The 18,378-nt window shown below is 64.2% G+C and overlaps 1 protein-coding gene across 1 annotated transcript; it reads left to right on the top strand.

Annotated features, from left to right (window-relative positions):
• Window positions 1-4,455: 4,455 nt before the first annotated feature.
• C15H16orf78 (chromosome 15 C16orf78 homolog) lies at window positions 4,456-10,278 on the top strand. The gene is made up of 5 exons (XM_059668098.1): window positions 4,456-5,376; window positions 5,781-5,888; window positions 6,004-6,128; window positions 9,131-9,391; window positions 9,945-10,278. Exons 1-5 carry the CDS (start codon window positions 5,140-5,142, stop codon window positions 10,090-10,092), a joined length of 879 nt encoding a protein of 292 aa, XP_059524081.1. The 5' UTR covers window positions 4,456-5,139; the 3' UTR covers window positions 10,093-10,278.
• The last annotated feature ends 8,100 nt before the right edge of the window (window positions 10,279-18,378 follow it).

Raw genomic sequence — 18,378 nt, 5'->3', positions numbered from 1 at the left:
GCCTGGCTATGAGCTCCTCCTCATCAGGGACACAGCTGACCTGCTTCTTTCCTGATATCTGTCTTTTTGTTGATGTCAGAGAGGCAGGGCGAGGGAGAGGGAGAGGGAGGACATCCATGAGGAGAGAGAATCATGGATCAGCTGCCTCCTGCACGCCCCACTGGGGATCAAGCCCACAACCCGGGCACAGGCCCTGACTGGGAATCGAACCGTGACCTCCTGGTTCCTAGGTGGACGCTCAACCACGGAGCCAGGGCGGCCGGGCTAGGAGTGGTCATTAGTCCCAAAGAGTTCATCACCCAGAAGAGGAAACAGGTGGACAGGTTACACATGACGGGCAGTGAGGGGCAGGGCGGGGCTCACGGCGGCCCCTGTCCACGGTGCCACACTGCCCTGAACGAAGAGGGTGTGTCCTCCCAGGGCTCTGCGACCCCCTCCCCATGGCCGACGTCCCAGCAGGCTTCCCGCCTGGCGGTTCCCACAGCCCCACCTGGGGCCGTGATGTCCGAGTCCTTACCTCCACCTGCTTCCCTCTCACTCTTCCTCCTGGAGCTCCAGATGGGCAGCAGCTGGGAGCGCCCTGCAAGTCGCTGGCGCTGGGCGGGGGCGCCGGCCTCCTGCCTGCTGGCCGGCCCGCTGGGAGGGAGGGCGGCCTCGGAGCTGCTGAGCGGCTTCTAGCGGAGAAGCCCCACCCTGGTGCCCACGGCCGCCGCGCTGGCATGAGTCACCGCGGGCGGGAGCCTTTATTTTGATTTTTTGTTCATCCTCACCTGAGGAGACTTTCCCATTGATTTTTAGAGAGGGGGAAAGACAGAGAGAAACATCGATGTGAGAGCAACACATCGATTGGTTGCCTCCTGCACGCGCCCCGACCAGGGCCTGCGCTGGGGAGGAGCCTGCGACCTTGACCAGAATCGAACCTGAGACCCCTCTGTCCGCAGGACAACGCTCTATCCACTGAGCCACACCGGTGAGGGCGTGGTCAGAGCTTTTAATTAACTGCCAGCCCTGCACGGGCAGCTGCTCCACAGCCCCGTCTGATCGAGACTCCCCCCGTCGGTCGGGCCGATGGAGCGCGGGACCACGCACCTCGCGCTGGGGTGTCGATGCTGCGGGAGTGGAGGCTGCCGACCTGGGAAGGAGAACGGAGGCAGCTGTCCGTCCGTCGGGAGCCCGCGGGCCAGCGAGGGTGAGGAGGAAGTCTGTGCAGGGGTGCGTGCGCTGAGTGGCGTGTGAGTATCTGCGTATCAGAACTAACGCAACTCAAACGAGGGTGAGGCCCGGCCGGCGCGGCTCAGTGGTTGAGCATCGACCTGTGAACCAGGAGGTTGTGGTTTGATTCCCGGTCAGGGCACAGGCCCGGGTTGTGGGCTCCATCCCCACTAGGGGGCGTGCAGGGGGCATCTGGTCCATGATTCTCATCATTGATGTGTCTCTCTCCCTCTCCCTCTCCCTTCTCCTCTGAAATCAATAAAACCATATTTTTAAAAAACTAGCGCAAGGAGTGGAGACACCTGTAGGAGCCACTGGGAGCCTGAGACTCAGGAGCTGCTGGATCCAGGGGTAAGAATGGCACCCCTGGGGCACCCCCCGAGCCACCGGGAGAACAGCTCTCGCACCCCGATGCACCAGTTACCGCGAGGGGCTTACGTGAGGCCTGGATGGGACAGCGAGGTCGTCACCACACACACAGCGAGTCCCCTTGCTTCTCTCCCGCTCCCTGACTTCCTCCCGCCTCCAGATGACCCGGGGTTGCCTTCCAGTCCTGCCTCGCCGTGTTTCACCTTAACCACGTGGCTGCCTTGCGTAATGGGACAGGATTTCCCAGCGTCGGCACCCTCGGGGGGCTGGGCGTCTCAGATCCCGGGGCTCCCAGCCTGTGAAATGGGGTGAGAACCTCTCCTTTCCCAGCTCAGAGAGAGGAGCTAACCTTGTCTTCGTGCTTTGTAAGGTGGTTAGAATGATTGCTCAGTCCGGGGGCCGCAAACTCAGCTGTCTGCAGGGGCGAGCAGGTGGCGGAGGCAGTAAAGAGGGCCAGGCCCGGGCCAAGGCAGCAGATGGCGCACAGGCCTCACCTCCCGGGGCAGGTCTAGCCCAGTCGTACCCGGTTGTTTGTTTATTAAACAATTCTGAACTCGGGAATTTGTTTTTATATTTTTACTAGAGGCCCGGTGCACAAAATTCATGCATGGGCAGGGTCCCGAGGCCTGACTGACAGTCAGGGCCAATCAGGGACTTCTGGCTGCTGGCCAGGGTCTTCCTTCGTTCTGCGCCGCCCCCTGGTGGTCAGCACATGTCATAGCGGGCAATCAAACTCCTGGTCTCCTGGTCGAACTCCTGAGGGGACCTTTGCATGTTAGCCTTTTATATATAGATTAGGGGCCCGGTGCATGAAATTCGTGCACTGGGTGGGGGGGGGAGTGTCCCTCAGCCCAGCCTGCCCCCTCTCACATACTGGGAGCCCTCAGGCGTTGACCCCCATCACCCTCCAATCGCAGGATCGGCCCCTTGCCCAGGCCTGACGCCTCTGACAGAGGTGTCAGGCCTGGGCAGGGGACCCTCATTTCCCCCCATCACTGGTTCTGCCCCCAGCCCAGGCCTGATGCCTCTGGCCCAGGCATCAGGCCTGGGCAGGGGACCCCCAGACCCCTCCGATTGCTGGCTCTGCCCCTTGCCCAGGCCTGATGCCTCAGCCAGAGGCGTAGACCCCCATCACCCTCTGATCACCTGATCAGCCCCTTGCCCAGGCCTGACGCCTCCGCCAGAGGTGTCAGGCTTGGACAGGGGACCCCCATCTCCCCCCGATCACTGGCTCTGGCCCCCGCCCAGGCCTGAGGCCTCTGGCCCAGGAATCATGCCTGGGCAGGGGACCCCCATCTCCCTCTGATCGCTTGCTCCACCCCCCGCACAAGCCTGACGCCTCTGACCCAGGCTTCAGGCCTGGGCAAGGGGACCATCATATCCCCCCAATCCCCGGCTCAGCCCCCGGCCCAGGCCTGATGCCTCGGCCAGAGGAGTTGACCCTCATCACCCTCCGATCACCAATCACCGGATCGGCCCCTTGACCAGGCCTGAGGCCTCCGGCAGAGGTGTCAGGCCTGGGCAGGGGACCCCCAGCTCCTCGCGGTTGTAGGCTCTGCCCCTGCCGAGGCCTAATGCCTCTGGCCTGGGCATCCGGCTCGGGCAGTGGGGACCCGCAGCTGCAGTGGCCCCGCGATCGTGGGCTCCGCTTTAGGCCCAGGCAAGGGACCCCTAGCTCCTGGGACTGCCAGCTTTGACCATGCCCAGCTCCCATCGCTGGCTCCACCCCTACTTCCTGCTATCACTGGCCAGGGCGGCAAAGGCGCCTGATTCTCTGATCATGGCTGGGGGGGCAGGGCAAAGGCGGCCCCAGGGCCGCCTTTGCCCTGCCCCCCAGCTCTTAGCTCCCCCCTGGGTTTCCGATCACTGTCAATGGCAGGGGACTTCTTCCTGCTTTCCCTTTCGCCTCCCTGCATTGTGCCTACATATGCAAATTAACCGCCATCTTGTTGGCAGTTAACTGCCAATCTTAGTTGGCAGTTAACTGCCAATCTTAGTTGGCAGTTAACTGCCAATCATAGTTGGCAGTTAATTTGCATATAGCCCTGATTAGCCAATGAAAAGGGTATCGTCGTACGCCAATTACCATTTTTCTCTTTTATTAGTGTAGATTGATTTCAGAGAGAGGAAGGGAGAGGGAGAGAGAGATAGAAACATCAGTGATGAGAGAGAATCATCTATTGGCTGCCTCTTGCACCCCTCCCCGCCCCCCCTCGCCCCCCCAGCCTGCAACCCGGGTCTGTGCCCTGACCCGGAATCAAACTGTGACCTCTTGGTTCATAGGTCATTACTCAACCACGGAGCCACGCCGGCCGGGCTGAACTCTGGATTTTTAAAAAATGAAGAGCCCTCGTTTCTAAAACACTTTGCAGGCTGCGTAAACTAACACCCGTGGGCCAAACACCACCTGCCCCGGCTTGCAGCCCCCGAAGGAGTCCCAGCCACTGACGAGTTGAAACGCGAGACTGAGAGGCAGAGCAAGGCCACGGTGCGGGGGCCACAGCCCAGGAAGCAGGGCCAGGGGCCTCGTCCGGGCCTCCGGCCTCGAGCCTCCTGGTTCAGAGGGCCCTGCAGAGCAGGAGGAAGGGAGAGACCGCAGGCTCCGAATAGGCGAGCCCCAGCCCCTCGATCCCGGGGCCTGATCGAGGCGCTGGCTGGGAGCGCCTGGAACACGAGGCAGACGCCGCGCCCGACGCCCTGCCTGCGGGACGGGGCCCGTGCGGCTCTGTGGGCCGCGGACCGGCCACGGGGACGCCGTCCTCGCTAATAAGGGGATATATATATTTTAAACGGCCCTCGAGGACTGCAGTGCCCCTGAGTATGAAAATCCCAGAAAGGAGGACAGAGTAAAAAAGACAGGTCGCCACGGAGGCACCGCGTGGAAAATCCCCGTGGATCCCCCGCCAGGGCACATGGCCCGGTTCCTTCAATACGAGTTAAAAAAGAGAAAGCAGCCTGACCGTGCCACGCCCTCCTCCCTGTTTGAATTCCTTTGCTGTTTCCCCCTGGCTTCCCCTTCCTTCCGGTTTAAGGCGACACGTGAGTTCCAAGTCCCGTCTGATCCGGCCACGGCCACGGCCCACCTCGCCGGCTCCGCTCCTCACTAGCCACCTGGCCTTCCGCCGTCCGGCACGTGTGCCCGCGTCCATCCTGCCGCAGGGCCTTTGCACGCACTGCCTTCCTCCATCAGGGCCAGAGCCCTGAGGGGCCAACTCGCTCGTCAGCTCCCAGCTCAAGTGTGAGCCGCCCGCCAGCCCACCTCGTCTCGCTCTCCTGTCACCGGCTCTCAGAGGTCGACATGCCTTCCCTTCAAGCCACTGGCTCCGCTCCACTCACCACTGTGGCCTCAGAGAGTCATTATTTGACAGCCGAGGGTGACCTCACAATCCCCCTCCAGGCCTCCCACCCTTCAGGCCTTCAGGCCACTATGCCAGCTGCCAGGCCCTAACTCTGCCCTCTCTGTTCACACCTGGAGGCAGACCCACCTCCGGAGCCACCCAGGCCCGCCGCCAGGGACAGAGGGCTCCCCAGGGTGAGCCTGTGCCACCTTCTGCCCCGATGCAGAAACCCGGCCCCATCATGCCGGACAAGCCGGCGGACCGCAAGGACTCCATGCCCATGGAGAGGAAGTCCATGTGGAGGACGGCCGACGAGAGGCGCATGTCCGACCTCACGCGGGTGATGGAGTGGCTGGAGCGGAGGCAGGTGAAGAAGCTGTCGCTGGTGCAGCCGCCGCCACAGCCACAGCCACAGCCACAGCCACAGCCGCAGGCCCAGCCGCCGCCTCCGCCCAAGGTGCTGGTTCCAGACCGTCCCCGAGGGGGGAGACCGAACGGGCCCCAGAGGGGAAAAGGCCGGAGGAGCTTTAAGCTGGGGGGGCGGGGGCAAGGGGGAGAGTACTGGCCACATCAGAGCGGGTCCGGTCCGGGGCGGGCCCTGTGGACCCTGACGGCCTGTGGCTGCTTCTGCGCTGGGCTCGCCCGCCCGCGGGGACGGAGGCCGGGCGGGGCGCGCTCTGTCGGGGTGCGTTCACCTCCAAGGCTTAGACAAGGGAGGGAGCGTGAGGGCCCTCGGTCAGTGTTTGAGGAGGTTTGGGGGACGGGAGGGGTCAGGCGCTGACATCCCTCACCACAGAGGGGCCGAGGGCGGGCGGAGCCCACGGGGGGCACGGGCCCAGCTCTGCTCTCTCTGCCTCTCAGAAACGCACCAAGGGACCCTGGGTGCCCCGGAAAGCAGCTGGGAAGAAAGTCAAAGTCACCTTGAAAACCGAGAGAGAGAAAAGCCGCCAAGTGACATTCTCTGAGCAGGTATCACAGCCCCCCCCCACCACCCCCACCCCCCCCATCCCCACCCCCCCCAACCCCCCCCCCACCACCTGGAGCCCTGGCCCCAGCCTGCAGCTGTTCTCCCTTCCCCTCCAAGGGCAAGCCGGGGGGCCGGCGGGACGCGGACCCGGCCACCTTCCGCAGGCTGTACGGGGCAGACCAGAAGGGGAAGCGCCAGAGCGTTGTCCCCGGGAACTACAGCAAGGACAGCACCGGCAAATCCGGTGAGACGCCCCCAAACCCCGAACTCCACTGACCCAACCTGACGCGCCCCCAAACCCCGAACTCCAATGACCAAACCTGACGTGCCCACGGGGCGGGCAATTGACTCCCCAAGAACCCAGTGGCCTCGGCCTGGCCTGGCGACAGAGAGGTCCGGCCCAGCGTCCTCCCCAGCGAGTGAGGCGTCTGCAGAGGCAGGGCCACTCTCAGCCATGCACCCCTTCCCAGCGGGAAGCTCCGCAGGAGAGAGCTGAGCCCTGGGCGGGCGGCTCAGAGGTGACAGCGTCGGCCCTCAGACCCAAGAGTCTCAGATTCGAGTCTGGGTCCAGGCCTCGTGCCTCGGCTGTGGGCTCGCTCCCTGCCCCCGATCAGGGCAATCAGTTGTTGTGTCTCTGACATCATGCTCTTCTCTCCCACCCACCCCCCCACCTCCGTCCTCCTCCCTCCCTTTCTCTCTCTCTAAAAAATCAATGGAAAACATATCCTCGGGTGAGGATTAAAAAAAATACAATGAAATTATATCAAAATAGAGGAGCGCTGAGGTGCCGAGTGGGGAGAGAACTGGTTTAACATAAAATCCTAGACACACACTGAACCCAGGTGGCACAGGGATACTGGGGACCAGGAAGGACACGCAAAGGAATAAGAAATGCAGCCCTGACCGGTGTGGCTCAGTGGATAGAGCGCCGGCCTGCGGACTGAAGGGTCCCGGGTTCGATTCCGGTCAAGGGCAGGTACCTTGGTTGCGGGCACATCCCCAGTGGGGGGTGTGCAGGAGGCAGCTGATCGATGTTTCTCTCTCATTGATGTTTCTAACTCTCTGTCCCTCCCCCTTCCTCTCTGTAAAAAATCAATAAAATATATATTTTTAAAAAGAAATGCAAACAGACGAGGTGAAATGAAGGCCAAAGTCAACACGTGGACAAAAGGGGGTATTTTCCAATGTCCAGGAGCAGAAATAATACCCTTAAAACCTACACACCCCACAGGAAGAGCAGCTAAGTAGATGGACGTGTGAACTGCAGGAGGAACCCGATGAAAACACTCGCGGGTGTCCTGGGGAGCTTGCTGACGGCACGTGTCGGGGTGACCCTGGGGAGCAAAGCGCTGCAGGCCCCGGGTGCACGCTTTCTCGCTAGCGAGGAGCCATAGGGCCCCACTCCGCACCGGGTCTCCCGAGCCGTTAAAGAGCAAGTCATCCCAGCCTCCTGTGCGGGCTGCAGACCCCAGGAAGAAATTGGGGGGCTTCTCAGAGGGCGGAGGGAACAGGAGGCATAGCTGTCCCGGCAGTCATTTAGCAAGCCCCCCTCGTCTTCACATGAACACGTGAGGCAGAACGGAGGCCAACCCCACAATGACCCCGATGCAAAACGTATAACAGCTTCCGGCAAATAGACTCAGCGTATGCCAACTCCTCCCCCATCTCGATGTTTGCAATGAATCGTACACCACACACAAGGGGGGTTCTTCTAGCAGCTTGGGAAGGGCTAGGGCAGTGGTCGGCAAACCGCGGCCCGCAAGCCACATGCGGCTCTTTGGCCCCTTGAGTGTGGCTCTCCCACAAAATACCGACTTCTGCGCATGGACCACGAAGTTTCGATCGCACTGTACGTGCGCGCCCGCACGTGGTATTTTGTGGAAGAGCCACACTCAAGGGGCCAAAGAGCCGCATGTGGCTCGCGAGCCACGGTTTGCCGACCACTGGGCTAGGGTATCCATAGCAACATATCTGCTAACATCACGGATGACCTCAGTAAGTGAAAGGGGAAACCGTATGATCGTTGACGACAGAAAAGCAATCAGTAGAACCGAGCAGCGATGACCGATGAGAACTCGGTGTGAAGTGGCGGGAAGGGGCAGGCAGCGGACCATGTGCTAGTTCCCCAAAGGCGCGGCCGGTGTCGCCCTCAGTGATGGAGGCTACGTCCTATCCATGAACCTCAGGAGCGAAAGGCGGCGTGACTGCCTCCATCATTGTTTTTTAAAATATCTTTTTATTGATGCCAGAGAGGAGGGAGAGGGAGAGAGAGAGAAACATCCAGGATGAGAGAGAATCATGGGTCGGCTGCCTCCTGCAGGCCCCCTCCTGGGGATCGAGCCCATAACCTGGGCCTGTGCCCTGACCGGGAATCGAACCGGGACCTCCTGGTTCATAGGTCGACGCTCAACCCCTGACGCTGCTGTCATTGTTGACACCGTTTGGGAGGGAGGGTCCAACGTCTATAAAATAGTGGAAGGAAGATCTTTTCATTTCCCCTGATATGATCGCATAGCGGCCGGCCTCAAGAAAGTCTAGTCGAAAACTAACAAAAGTCGGTGTGCTTGTTGGTGGAGTAGAAAAAAAATATATTTTAAAAAAGAACACTTTTTTTCTCTATTAGTCACACCAGTTAGAAATGGAAATGGGAAGAAACTATTCCATCCCTTAAGTAAAAAAAATCTGTAAGATATTTAGGAGCAAATTGAACAACAAATACATACATACATACATGCATACAAACATACATACATACATACATACATACATACGGTCTCCAAGCGCTAACCCCAACACTATTTCATTCAGTGCAAATCCCACATTTGGGCGACATCAGACACCAGTTCCGTGTTTCTACTTTTTGACATTGTCCACACGTGCTATTCCTCCCGCCCACACCTGCCCCTCCTCCCCCCTTTGTGTCTATCTGTCCTTCCAAACCCCAGCTCAGTTGTCCTTCCTTGCCCCTCCTCGGCTGATGTCCCTGCTAGGGAACACTCTCTGGAGCGGGGGCGGGGGGGGGGGGAATAAAGGAAAGAGGGGAGAGAAGGAGGGGGCCCGTCAGGGAGGGAGGAGGGGGAGGGGGGAGGGGGAGGGAGGAGGAGGTGAGGACTGAACCAGTGCTGAGGCTGCGGCCCGCGAGGCCTGGGGAGGCGTCCTGGGGCGTCCCCGCGGCCTTGCCGCCCCCCCCCCCCCTGCTCCGGCCCCCCCGCCCCGTCCCCGCCGGGGACCTGACTCCGCTGCGGGTTTCAGAGCTGGAGATGAAGGACTCGGCCGCCACGGAGTCCACCCCGAGGATGATGTCCTTCCATCACCAGAGCATGACGGACTCCATGCTGCAGGACTCCATCTTCGGGGCGCGCAAGTCCACGCTCCTGAGGGACTGGGTGGGCAAGCTGCCCGACGCGGCCTGCGAGCGCCGGCTGAAGAACCTCATGGAGAAGGGCGCGGAGCCCAAGGTGGAGGCGGTGAGGGCCCTGAAGCCCGAGGAGGTGCTGAGCTGCCGGTGAGCCCGCTCTGCCCGCCGTCCGTCCCCCGTCCAGACCCTGGGCCGAGCCCGGGGACCGGGGGGGGGGGGCGGGCTGGGTCTCAGAGGCCACCGGCCGGTGTCCCGTGTCCCGGGTGGACATGACCTTTGGGGGGAGGGGCAGGCAGGGGCGGTGCTGGGGTATATGTCGCCACATTGATTCCCAAACGACTTCATTACCCATAAACCCCCCACCCGCTCACCCGGCCGGCGGGGCTCAGTGGTTGAGCATCGACCTAGGAACCAGGAGGTCAGGGTTCGAATCCCCGTCAGGGCACAGGCCTGGGGTGCGGGCTCCGTCCCCAGTGGGGCGAGTGTGGGAGGCAGCCGGTCCATGACTCTTTCTCATCATGGATGTTTCTCTCTCTCTCTCCCTTCATCTTTGAAATCAATGAAAATATATATTAAAAAAACAAAAACAAAAACCTCCCAGCAGCTCTGAGGTGCCCATGGTGCCCCGAGCGGGGGGCCGCGCCGGGGATGCCTGAGAGGCTGGGGGGCCGGGGCCGGCCTCACCCTGCCGTCCGCACAGGTACCTGAGGCTCTCCAAGAACAACATCCGGACGCTGCTCAAGCTGTGCACGGACGCCGGGCTGGTGGTGGACATCCACCCCCACATGGTGGAAGCGGAGATAGACGCCAAGAAGGTGTTCGCCCCGTACCCCACCGTGTCCCTCTAAGCCGCCCCTCCCGCCGCGCCCCCGCCCCCGGGCTGGCTCTGCCCTGGGCCCTTAGGACCGTGTGACCTGCAAACAAGCCTCAGCTGCATGGACGGCGGTGCCCGGCAGCCTTTGTCCTCCTCCGACTCAGAACCGGCCAGCAGCCGCGGGGCTCGCTCCCCCCGCCCTCCTCACGCAGGCTGCTGGGCGGGGGTGCTCAGCGGGCGCCAGGGGGCAGGCCCAGGGCCCCCACGCTGCAGGGGGACCGAGGGTGGGGGGCTGGTGGGGGACATATGCCCCACACGTGGCTCTGTGGGGAGCGGGCTCGCTCGTGTGTCCAGTGGGTGCCTGTCTGGGGAGGGGGCGGCGGGGGGGGGGGTGGGGCGTGGGAAGAGACCCTGCCGGGTCCCACGGATGAGGAGCAGCAGGGCTGGGCGGACCCGGGTCCTCATCTCGAGCCCTGATCCGCGTCTCGCATCCAGGAGGCCTGGGCAGATCCGAAGGCCCCTGCAGCCCCTGCAGCCCCTGCAGCCCCTGCAGCCACGGCACCGCCCTGGAGCAGCTGCCCGCGGGGGTTAGAAGCCCGGGCCCGCTGGGCCCTGCAAGCAGCTCAGGTAAGTGCGCGTCCGCCCCGCTTGTCCGCCGCCCTTGGTGCCTCTGTTCCCTCGTCTGTGAAAGGGGCTGGTGGCCGTGCCTGCTGAGAGGGTGCCCTGGGAGGACTGGGGTGCTCCCGCAGGCCCTGGGGAGGACCCCCTGGGGAGGACCCCCTGGGGAGGACCGAGAGCGGCCGCCCGGCCCCTGCTTCCCCCACGGGCCCCGGGAACCAGCGCGGCATTGTCGAGCCAAACCCTGTTGCGAAGCTGCTGGTGGCAAACCCGTGTCCCCTCACGCTGACCCCAGGCCGCTGGTGAGCAGCCACTGGCCAGCTGGCCGGTCTCTCTCTGCCTCCCACACCCACAGCGCGGGGTCCCACCTGCTTTCAAATGTCCGCTCCCCTGAGGCTCCAAGCCACCCTCAGGTACCGATTCCACGGAGTCACTGCCTGGAGTCAGAGACACGTGCGGCCCCCGCCCCGTCCCATCACCAACAGGGAGAGGGAGCCCTTAGAGGGGCAGCCGGTCAGACACGTGGGCGGGAGCTGGTACCTCTGCCATGTTCCAGCAGGGCCCCGGCCCGCCTCCCCACCCGCCAGCCTCCCCACCCGCCAGCCTCCCCACCCGCCAGCCTCCTCAGCCACCAGCCTCCCCACCCGCCAGCCTCCCCACCCGCCAGCCTCCCCACCCGCCAGCCTCCTCAGCTGCCAGCCTCCCCACCCGCCAGCCTCCCCACCCGCCAGCCTCCTTAGCCACCAGCCTCCTCACCCGCCAGCCTCCCCACTCGCCAGCCTCTCCACCCGCCAGCCTCCTCAGCCGCCAGCCTCCCCACCAACCAGCCTCCCCACCCGCCAGCCTCCTCAGCCACCAGCCTCCCCACCCACCAGCCTCCCCACCCGCCAGCCTCCCCGCCCGCCAGCCTCCCCACTCGCCAGCCTCCCCACCCGCCAGCCTCCTCAGCCGCCAGCCTCCCCACCTGCCAGCCTCCCCACCCGCCAGCCTCCTTAGCCACCAGCCTCCTCACCCGCCAGCCTCCCCACTCGCCAGCCTCTCCACCCGCCAGCCTCCTCAGCCGCCAGCCTCCCCACCCGCCAGCCTCCCCACCCGCCAGCCTCCTTAGCCACCAGCCTCCTCAGCCGCCAGCCTCCCCACCCACCAGCCTCCCCACCCGCCAGCCTCCCCACCCGCCAGCCTCCTCACCCGCCAGCCTCCCCACCCGTCAGCCTCCCCACCCGCCAGCCTCCCCAGCCACCAGCCTCCCCACCCGCCAGCCTCCCCACCCGCCAGCCTCCTCAGCCACCAGCCTCCCCACCCGTCAGCCTCCCCACCCGCCAGCCTCCTCAGCCACCAGCCTCCCCACCTGCCAGCCTCCCCACCCGCCAGCCTCCTCAGCCACCAGCCTCCCCACCCGCCAGCCTCCTCGCCCGCCAGCCTCCCCACTCGCCAGCCTCCCCACTCGCCAGCCTCTCCACCCGCCAGCCTCCTCACCCACCAGCCTCCCCAACCACCAGCCTCCCCACCCGCCAGCCTCCTCACCCGCCAGCCTCCCCACCCACCAGCCTCCCCACCCGCCAGCCTCCTCAGCCACCAGCCTCCCCACCCGCCAGCCTCCCCACCCGCCAGCCTCCCCACCCGCCAGCCTCCTCACCCGCCAGCCTCCCCACCCACCAGCCTCCCCACCCGCCAGCCTTCCCACTCGCCAGCCTCCCCACTCGCCAGCCTCTCCACCCGCCAGCCTCCTCAGCCACCAGCCTCCCCACCCGCAAGCCTCCCCACTCACCAGCCTCTCCACCCACCAGCCTCCTCAGCCACCAGCCTCCCCACCCACCAGCCTCCCCACCCGCCAGCCTCCCCACCCGCCAGCCTCCCCACTCACCAGCCTCTCCACCCGCCAGCCTCCCCACCCGCCAGCCTCCCCACCCGCCAGCCTCCCCACCCACCAGCCTCCCCACCCGCCAGCCTCCCCACCCGCCAGCCTCCCCACTCACCAGCCTCTCCACCCGCCAGCCTCCTTAGCCACCAGCCTCCCCACTCGCCAGCGTCCCCACCCGCCAGCCTCCCCACCCACCAGCCTCCCCACTCGCCAGCCTCCCCATCCACCAGCCTCCCCACCTGCCAGCCTCCTCAGCTGCCAGCCTCCCCACCAGCCTCCCCACCTGCCAGCCTCCTCACCCGCCAGCCTCTCCAGCCGCAAATGGCTGCGCGATGCCGGCTCTCCAATGAGTGCCTGGCCTCCAGGAAAAGGAACTCTTTAAATGGGGGAGGAGCCCAGCTGGTTGGCAAATAACATTCCGAAGTCCCAGGCGCGAGAACGTCCACAGAACCTTTGGGGGAGCGCAATCCAACCCACAGCGCAGAGGCCAGATGTGAGGCGTTGGAGGCTCCACGAGAGGCAGGGAGGTCCCCCAGGAACCCTGAGTTCATGACAGTCGGCACTGGGACCCACACTCCTGACATCCTCCCTGCCCTGGTCCACCTGCCTCCACTGCCCACACTGCCCACTGAAATGGCCAGAATTTGGGCCAAGGCTGGTGGCCCCCGGAGGCTGGCCCTCCTGACGCACTGCTCCAGTCCTCAGCCAGGGTCTCTGGGAGATTGTCGGGGAACCCAAGTCCCCAGTTCTGGGACTCATTCGTCAGCACGCACCCCCTTTCCACAAGGTAGAGTCATTTTAGCCGGAGGTCCGCCCAGCCCCTGCTGAGCTGGATGCCACGGCTTCAAAGGGCTGCCCGGTGCTCCCTGACCCTCGGGGGGCAGGGGGGTGGGTATTGCTGTGGGAAGCACACCCCTCAGGCCCCGGGTTCTGCTGCCCAGCAGGTGGCAGGCCTCCTGGGCCCAGTGCGGACAGGAGAAGGGAGGGAGAGGACTTCAGAGGAGAGGCCGCCTCACCCTACAGCCACAGGGATGCTCTGTGGTCAGCGGGTTTTCAGGTGCGGCCCCCACGGCATAGGGAGCCTCCGACTCAGCTTCCCGATGTTCTGGCCACAGGAGCCCACGGTGAGCCCCAAGGTCCACGGAGAAGTGTGAGGAAGGACTGCTCACTGGGGCCTGGGCAGACAGCACCTCCAGCATTTCCCACACACGGAAGTGACCTTGTGCATGTCCTGGTTGTACTGCATCTTCTAAGACAGTTATTAGCAGAAACACAGACAGACACACATGTACCAGTGCACCCGTGGCCCGTGGCCCGTGGCCTGTGGCACATGGGGGGAAAACCTTCTCAATAAATCAGCAGTCAGCCCTAGCTGGTGTGGTTCAGTGGGTAGAGTGTCAGACCGTGGACTGAAGGGTCCTGGGTTCAATTCTAGTCAAGGGCATGTACCCCGATTGCAGGCTCGATCCCCAGCCTTGTTGGGGCGTGTGCAGAAGGCAAACATTCGATGTGTCTCTCTCACATGGATGTTTCTCTACCCCATCCCCCCCGCCTTCCACTCTCTCTAAAAATCAAGGGGAAAATATCCTCAGGTGAGGACTAACAACAAAATACATAAATAAGCGGGAGGTCATTTTAAAAGAGACACCACCTCCCCCGTGACGGCGGCTGAAACTGGGGGGCTGTCCATTTGGGGGTGCGAAGAGAGTGGATGTGCAAATTCCCATCACGAGAAAAAATCAAACTGTACCCCTGAAACGAATGTCATGTGTCCATTGTATCTCAGAAATAATTAAAATTTAAATGTAAAACAACAGCTGTAACCGGAGCCTCCAAAGTGAGGCGATTCGGGTGTCCTCCGCAGCCGCAGTTCCCTCCAAGCGCCACCAGGTGGCGCCCGATCACAGCGGAAGACGCACCCACACAGGTGGGAGCCCGCGCGGGCCCAGCCCTCTGCCCAGCGAGGGGCCCCTGGACCCCGGCCGCCGCCAGCTCAGCCCAGAGCGGGCGGCAAAGCCCAGCCACTCACCCACCAGCTGAGGGCCTCTGGCCACTTCTCCGAGCTTCCATTCTTCCTCCAAACACAGGCACGAAATGCAACTTAAAACAACACGGAGGCATCGCTTTGCAGCTAATCGGGCTGGGAAACGTTAGGGAGCTGGGGGGCGCCCCCGAGGCCGGGACACGGGAGGGAGGAAGCCCTGCCTGGAAGTGGGGTCCCTGCGGCCACCCCTGGCGACGTGACCGCAGGCGTCGCTGTGACGGGCAAGGCCACGCGGGGCGGGAGGGCTGTGGGGAGGTGCCAGAGCCGGGGAGCGGGGTGGGTGGGTAGCAGGGGTGAGGCCGACCCCGGGAAGGTGATGGCAACCGCAGTTGTGGGAAGGCTGAAAGCAGGACGAGCTGCGGGGTGCGACATGCCGGCAACATACGTGTGGACAACGTGTCGCGCTGAGAAGAGTGCACGTTCATTAGGACGGCTGGAGCGGGCTGAGGAGGGAGGGGCAGGGGGGAGGGAAGGGGGAGGGAAGAGAAAACGCAGACGAGAAGCCGGTTTTCTAGGGTTCCCGGGAGGAGGTCCAGGGAAACGCCTGCGTCCAGCGCCCGGTGGCCACGCGGTCAGTCGCGCTCGGTGGGCCTCTGGGCGTTAGCGCCGGCTGAGTGCTTTCTGGGCATCAGGCAAGGCCGCCCCTAACGAGCAAAACGACCCAGGACTGACGTCCTCGGAGCTGTCCTGGCCCCCAGCCCTGGGTGTAGAAGAAACGGCCCGTTGTCCTGTGGCCGAACCATGGTGAACCGGCGTCGCGCCCCCGGGGCGTGGGCTGGTGGGAATCCCTCCTCGGCCGTCCTGGGGCGTCCCTGGAGCAGGCCGTCGGGGTCCCCACCGGTCACTGCGGAGTCACGGCAGGTCGCAGCCCACCGAAGGCCCTGAAGATGGGCCTTGGCGCCGGGTCTGCACCAGGCGGCCCAAGGCTTCCTGCTGGGGCCCTGGCGGCCCTCCTGCCCCCGACACACTGCCACCCGCCTCGGGAAGGGCCCTCACAGCCCACTGGGCCGTCCTGAAGCCCCCTCGCTCCTCCTCCACCCCCTAAACGCCCCCCAATTCCCACCGGCTCCAGGCCAGCGGAGCCACTGAGCCTGCGGCGCCCGCCTCCCCCAGGACGCATTAGGCAGGCTCCGCTGGTCAGAGCGGGCGAGGCTGTGGGAAAGCTGCTCACGGGGCCTCCCGTCCCTGGAGGGGAGCAGCCACGGAGCCCCAGCTGCGGGAAGAACAAAGGGGCCGGGCAGCGCCCCTCTCTGCTCCCCATGGTGGAAGGAGGCGCGGGAGGAGGGGGAGGGTGCTAGGAGACAGCTGGCAATGCCCCTGCTGGATCCGGCCTCAGGGCCTTGCCTCCTGCCCACGGAACCCGGCCCCGTCTGCCCACCTCTGGCACCTGCCTCCTGGGCCCCGTGCTCAAGTCCAGAATAAAATCCCCTAGCCCAGCCAGCATGGGAGGCGACCTATGAACCAGGAGGTCAGGGTTCGATTCCCGGTCAGGGCACAGGCTCGGATTGCGGGCTCCATCCCCAATGGGGGGCGTGCAGGAGGCAGCTGATCCATGATTCTCTCTCATCGTTGATGTTTCTATACTTCTCTCCCCTTCCCATCCTCTCTCTGAAATCAATAAAAACAAATTAAAATTCCCCTTGGCCGTGGAGCTCAGGGGAACAGGCCTTGTCCCAGATCTGCTGACACGCCGGTCGGAGGCGAGGCCTCCGCTCACAGGCCCTGGGTGGCGAAGGGAGGCGGCCCCGCGCACCCAGCTAGGAAGCTGCAGGGCCGGGCGTCAGCCAGGGTGACCAGGCAGCCGGGCTCTCTCAGTCGCCCATGGACTCAGATCCAGTCACCCTGCAGCAGGTCTTACGGAGCCGTTTCCACGAGACCACGGCCGCCCTGCCCGGGGGTTCTGTGAGGAGCCCCCCACGGTCCCACCTCGTGGAGCTGGGAACAGGATTCCGCCCTTAAATGACATCATCACTAAGGGCGGTGACACTGGGCGCACAGAACAGACTGTATTTCTTTCCATTGATGCCAGAGAGGCAGGGGGAGGGAGAGAGAGAGAGAAACTTCCATGATGAGAGGGAATCATGGACCGGCTGCCTCCGGCACGCCCCACACTGGGGATGGAGCCCGCAACCCGGGCATGTGCCCTGACTGGGAATCAAACCGTGACCCCCTGGTTCCTAGGTCGCCTCTCAGCCACTGAGCCCCGCCGGCCGGCCGGGCAAGAACAGGGTTCAGTTGTAGAGAACAATCGGGGGCCAGGGGCCTTTCTGAGGAGGTGCCTGTAAACCCCCCCGGGGCACCCAGAAACGAGGCATTGCCGGTAACGGGCCATGTCTGCCGTGGCCCCTGGGTTAGAGAGGCCGGTGCGCCCCACCTGCTCTCCCGCCCTCGGCCGGGACACGCCTCCCCCTTCAGAAGAGGCGGGGCCTCTGGTGCCCGCTCTGTTGGTGCTCCCGGGGCCGGATCCAGGCCCTAGGAAGCCCCCAGGCCTCTTGGCAGAGCAGAGGGCACTGACCCTCCTGAGCTGGGCCACTGCATGCGGAACAGCGTGGGACTCACGGGAGCAGCTCCGTGAGGATGGGCGGCCTCAGGCTGCTGGGAGTCAGGTCTGCGGACAAGCAGGGAAGGGCGGAGAGGAGAGGACCTTCCGTGGAGGCAGGAAGAGAGCGTGGGATAAGGAGGGACGGGTGTGGGGGGCAGAGGTCTTAGGTGGGGGGCGGGGGCGGGAAGGGCCCGGACAGCGGACCATGGAGGACCTCGCTCGCTGGGCTGCGGGTCTGAGGGAGCCTGTGGCCCATGGAGGCCACCAGACCCTTCCGACGAAGGGCCCGGAGCTGGTGGTTGGGGTTTCGGGGGTGACGGGTGGGCGGACCACACACCGTGCCCTCCCCCCCTCCCCCCCAGGCCAGAGCGTGCGGAGGAGGAGGAGGAGGAGGAGGAGGAGGAGGAGGAGGAGGAGGAGGAGGAGAGAGGCCTCCGGCCACGGATGAGCCTCGCCCGGGTTTGCGGTGCGCGCGCCTCATCAAGGAGCCGCCGTCCTATTAGCTCCCCAAACAGCACGTGGTCCCTGATCAAGACGCCGGCGGAAACACAATGGCCACAGAGTGGGTTTTTGTGTCTCGGTTCCCTGGGCCCCGCCTCCCGCTCCCTCCAGTCGCCTGTCTCCATTATCGGGCAGACAAAGCCCGTCCCAAGGCGCCCGCGCCGCCGCGGCTGCCGCCGCCACCTGTCCTCGCTGGCCCGCTCGGCTCCTCGACGCCCGCGTCTCCCCGCGGCCTTTCATCCCGTCCACGCGGTCAGGGTGCAGCGGAGCCTTGATCCGCCCGCCTCCCCCGCCTTCTCCTTCAATGACTTGCTCGCAGGAGCCCAAGTGTCTGCGGAACCTAAAATACTTTTTTTTAATTTTTTTTTTATTTTTCAAAAAGAAAAGAAAACATTTCAAGGGAAGGCCCCGGCGCGCACTTGAAGAAGCGAGGGCTCAGCGTGTCCCCGCGGCCTCCTCCTTGAAGCGGGTCCTCCGGGCGGCGGGAGGCGTCCAATCAGACCGGCCGCCCCGCCGCTGGGGCCGGAGGAGGCCTGCGTGGTTCCATCCCAGACCCGGGCTGAGACGGCCGTGGCGGCGGGAGGAGCGGGCGAGCGTGTGCGACGCCGGAATAATGAGTCGCTCTAATTCATAGCGTTCCGTCCCGGCCCTCACGCGCGGCTCTTGAAGGCCACTTTGAAGAAAACCGGTCCTCGGAAGTCATTTGCTTCCCCTGGGAGGGCCGGCCTTCTAAAAATACTCGCGTCCCTCGCCC

The sequence above is a fragment of the Myotis daubentonii genome, chromosome 15, assembly GCF_963259705.1.
Source record: "Myotis daubentonii chromosome 15, mMyoDau2.1, whole genome shotgun sequence".
NCBI classification, from domain to species: domain Eukaryota; kingdom Metazoa; phylum Chordata; class Mammalia; order Chiroptera; family Vespertilionidae; genus Myotis; species Myotis daubentonii.
Note: the sequence above shows the minus strand (reverse complement) of the source record. Positions and strands in the feature narration are given on the sequence as shown.

Coding starts and splice junctions, on each gene's coding strand:
- C15H16orf78 (XM_059668098.1), top strand. CDS start 5,140: ATGCAGAAACCCGGCCCCATCATGCCGGACAAGCCGGCGGACCGCAAG. Junction 5,889..6,003: donor AAGTGACATTCTCTGAGCAG/GTATCACAGCCC, acceptor TTCCCCTCCAAG/GGCAAGCCGGGGGGCCGGCG. Junction 9,392..9,944: donor GAGGAGGTGCTGAGCTGCCG/GTGAGCCCGCTC, acceptor CCGTCCGCACAG/GTACCTGAGGCTCTCCAAGA.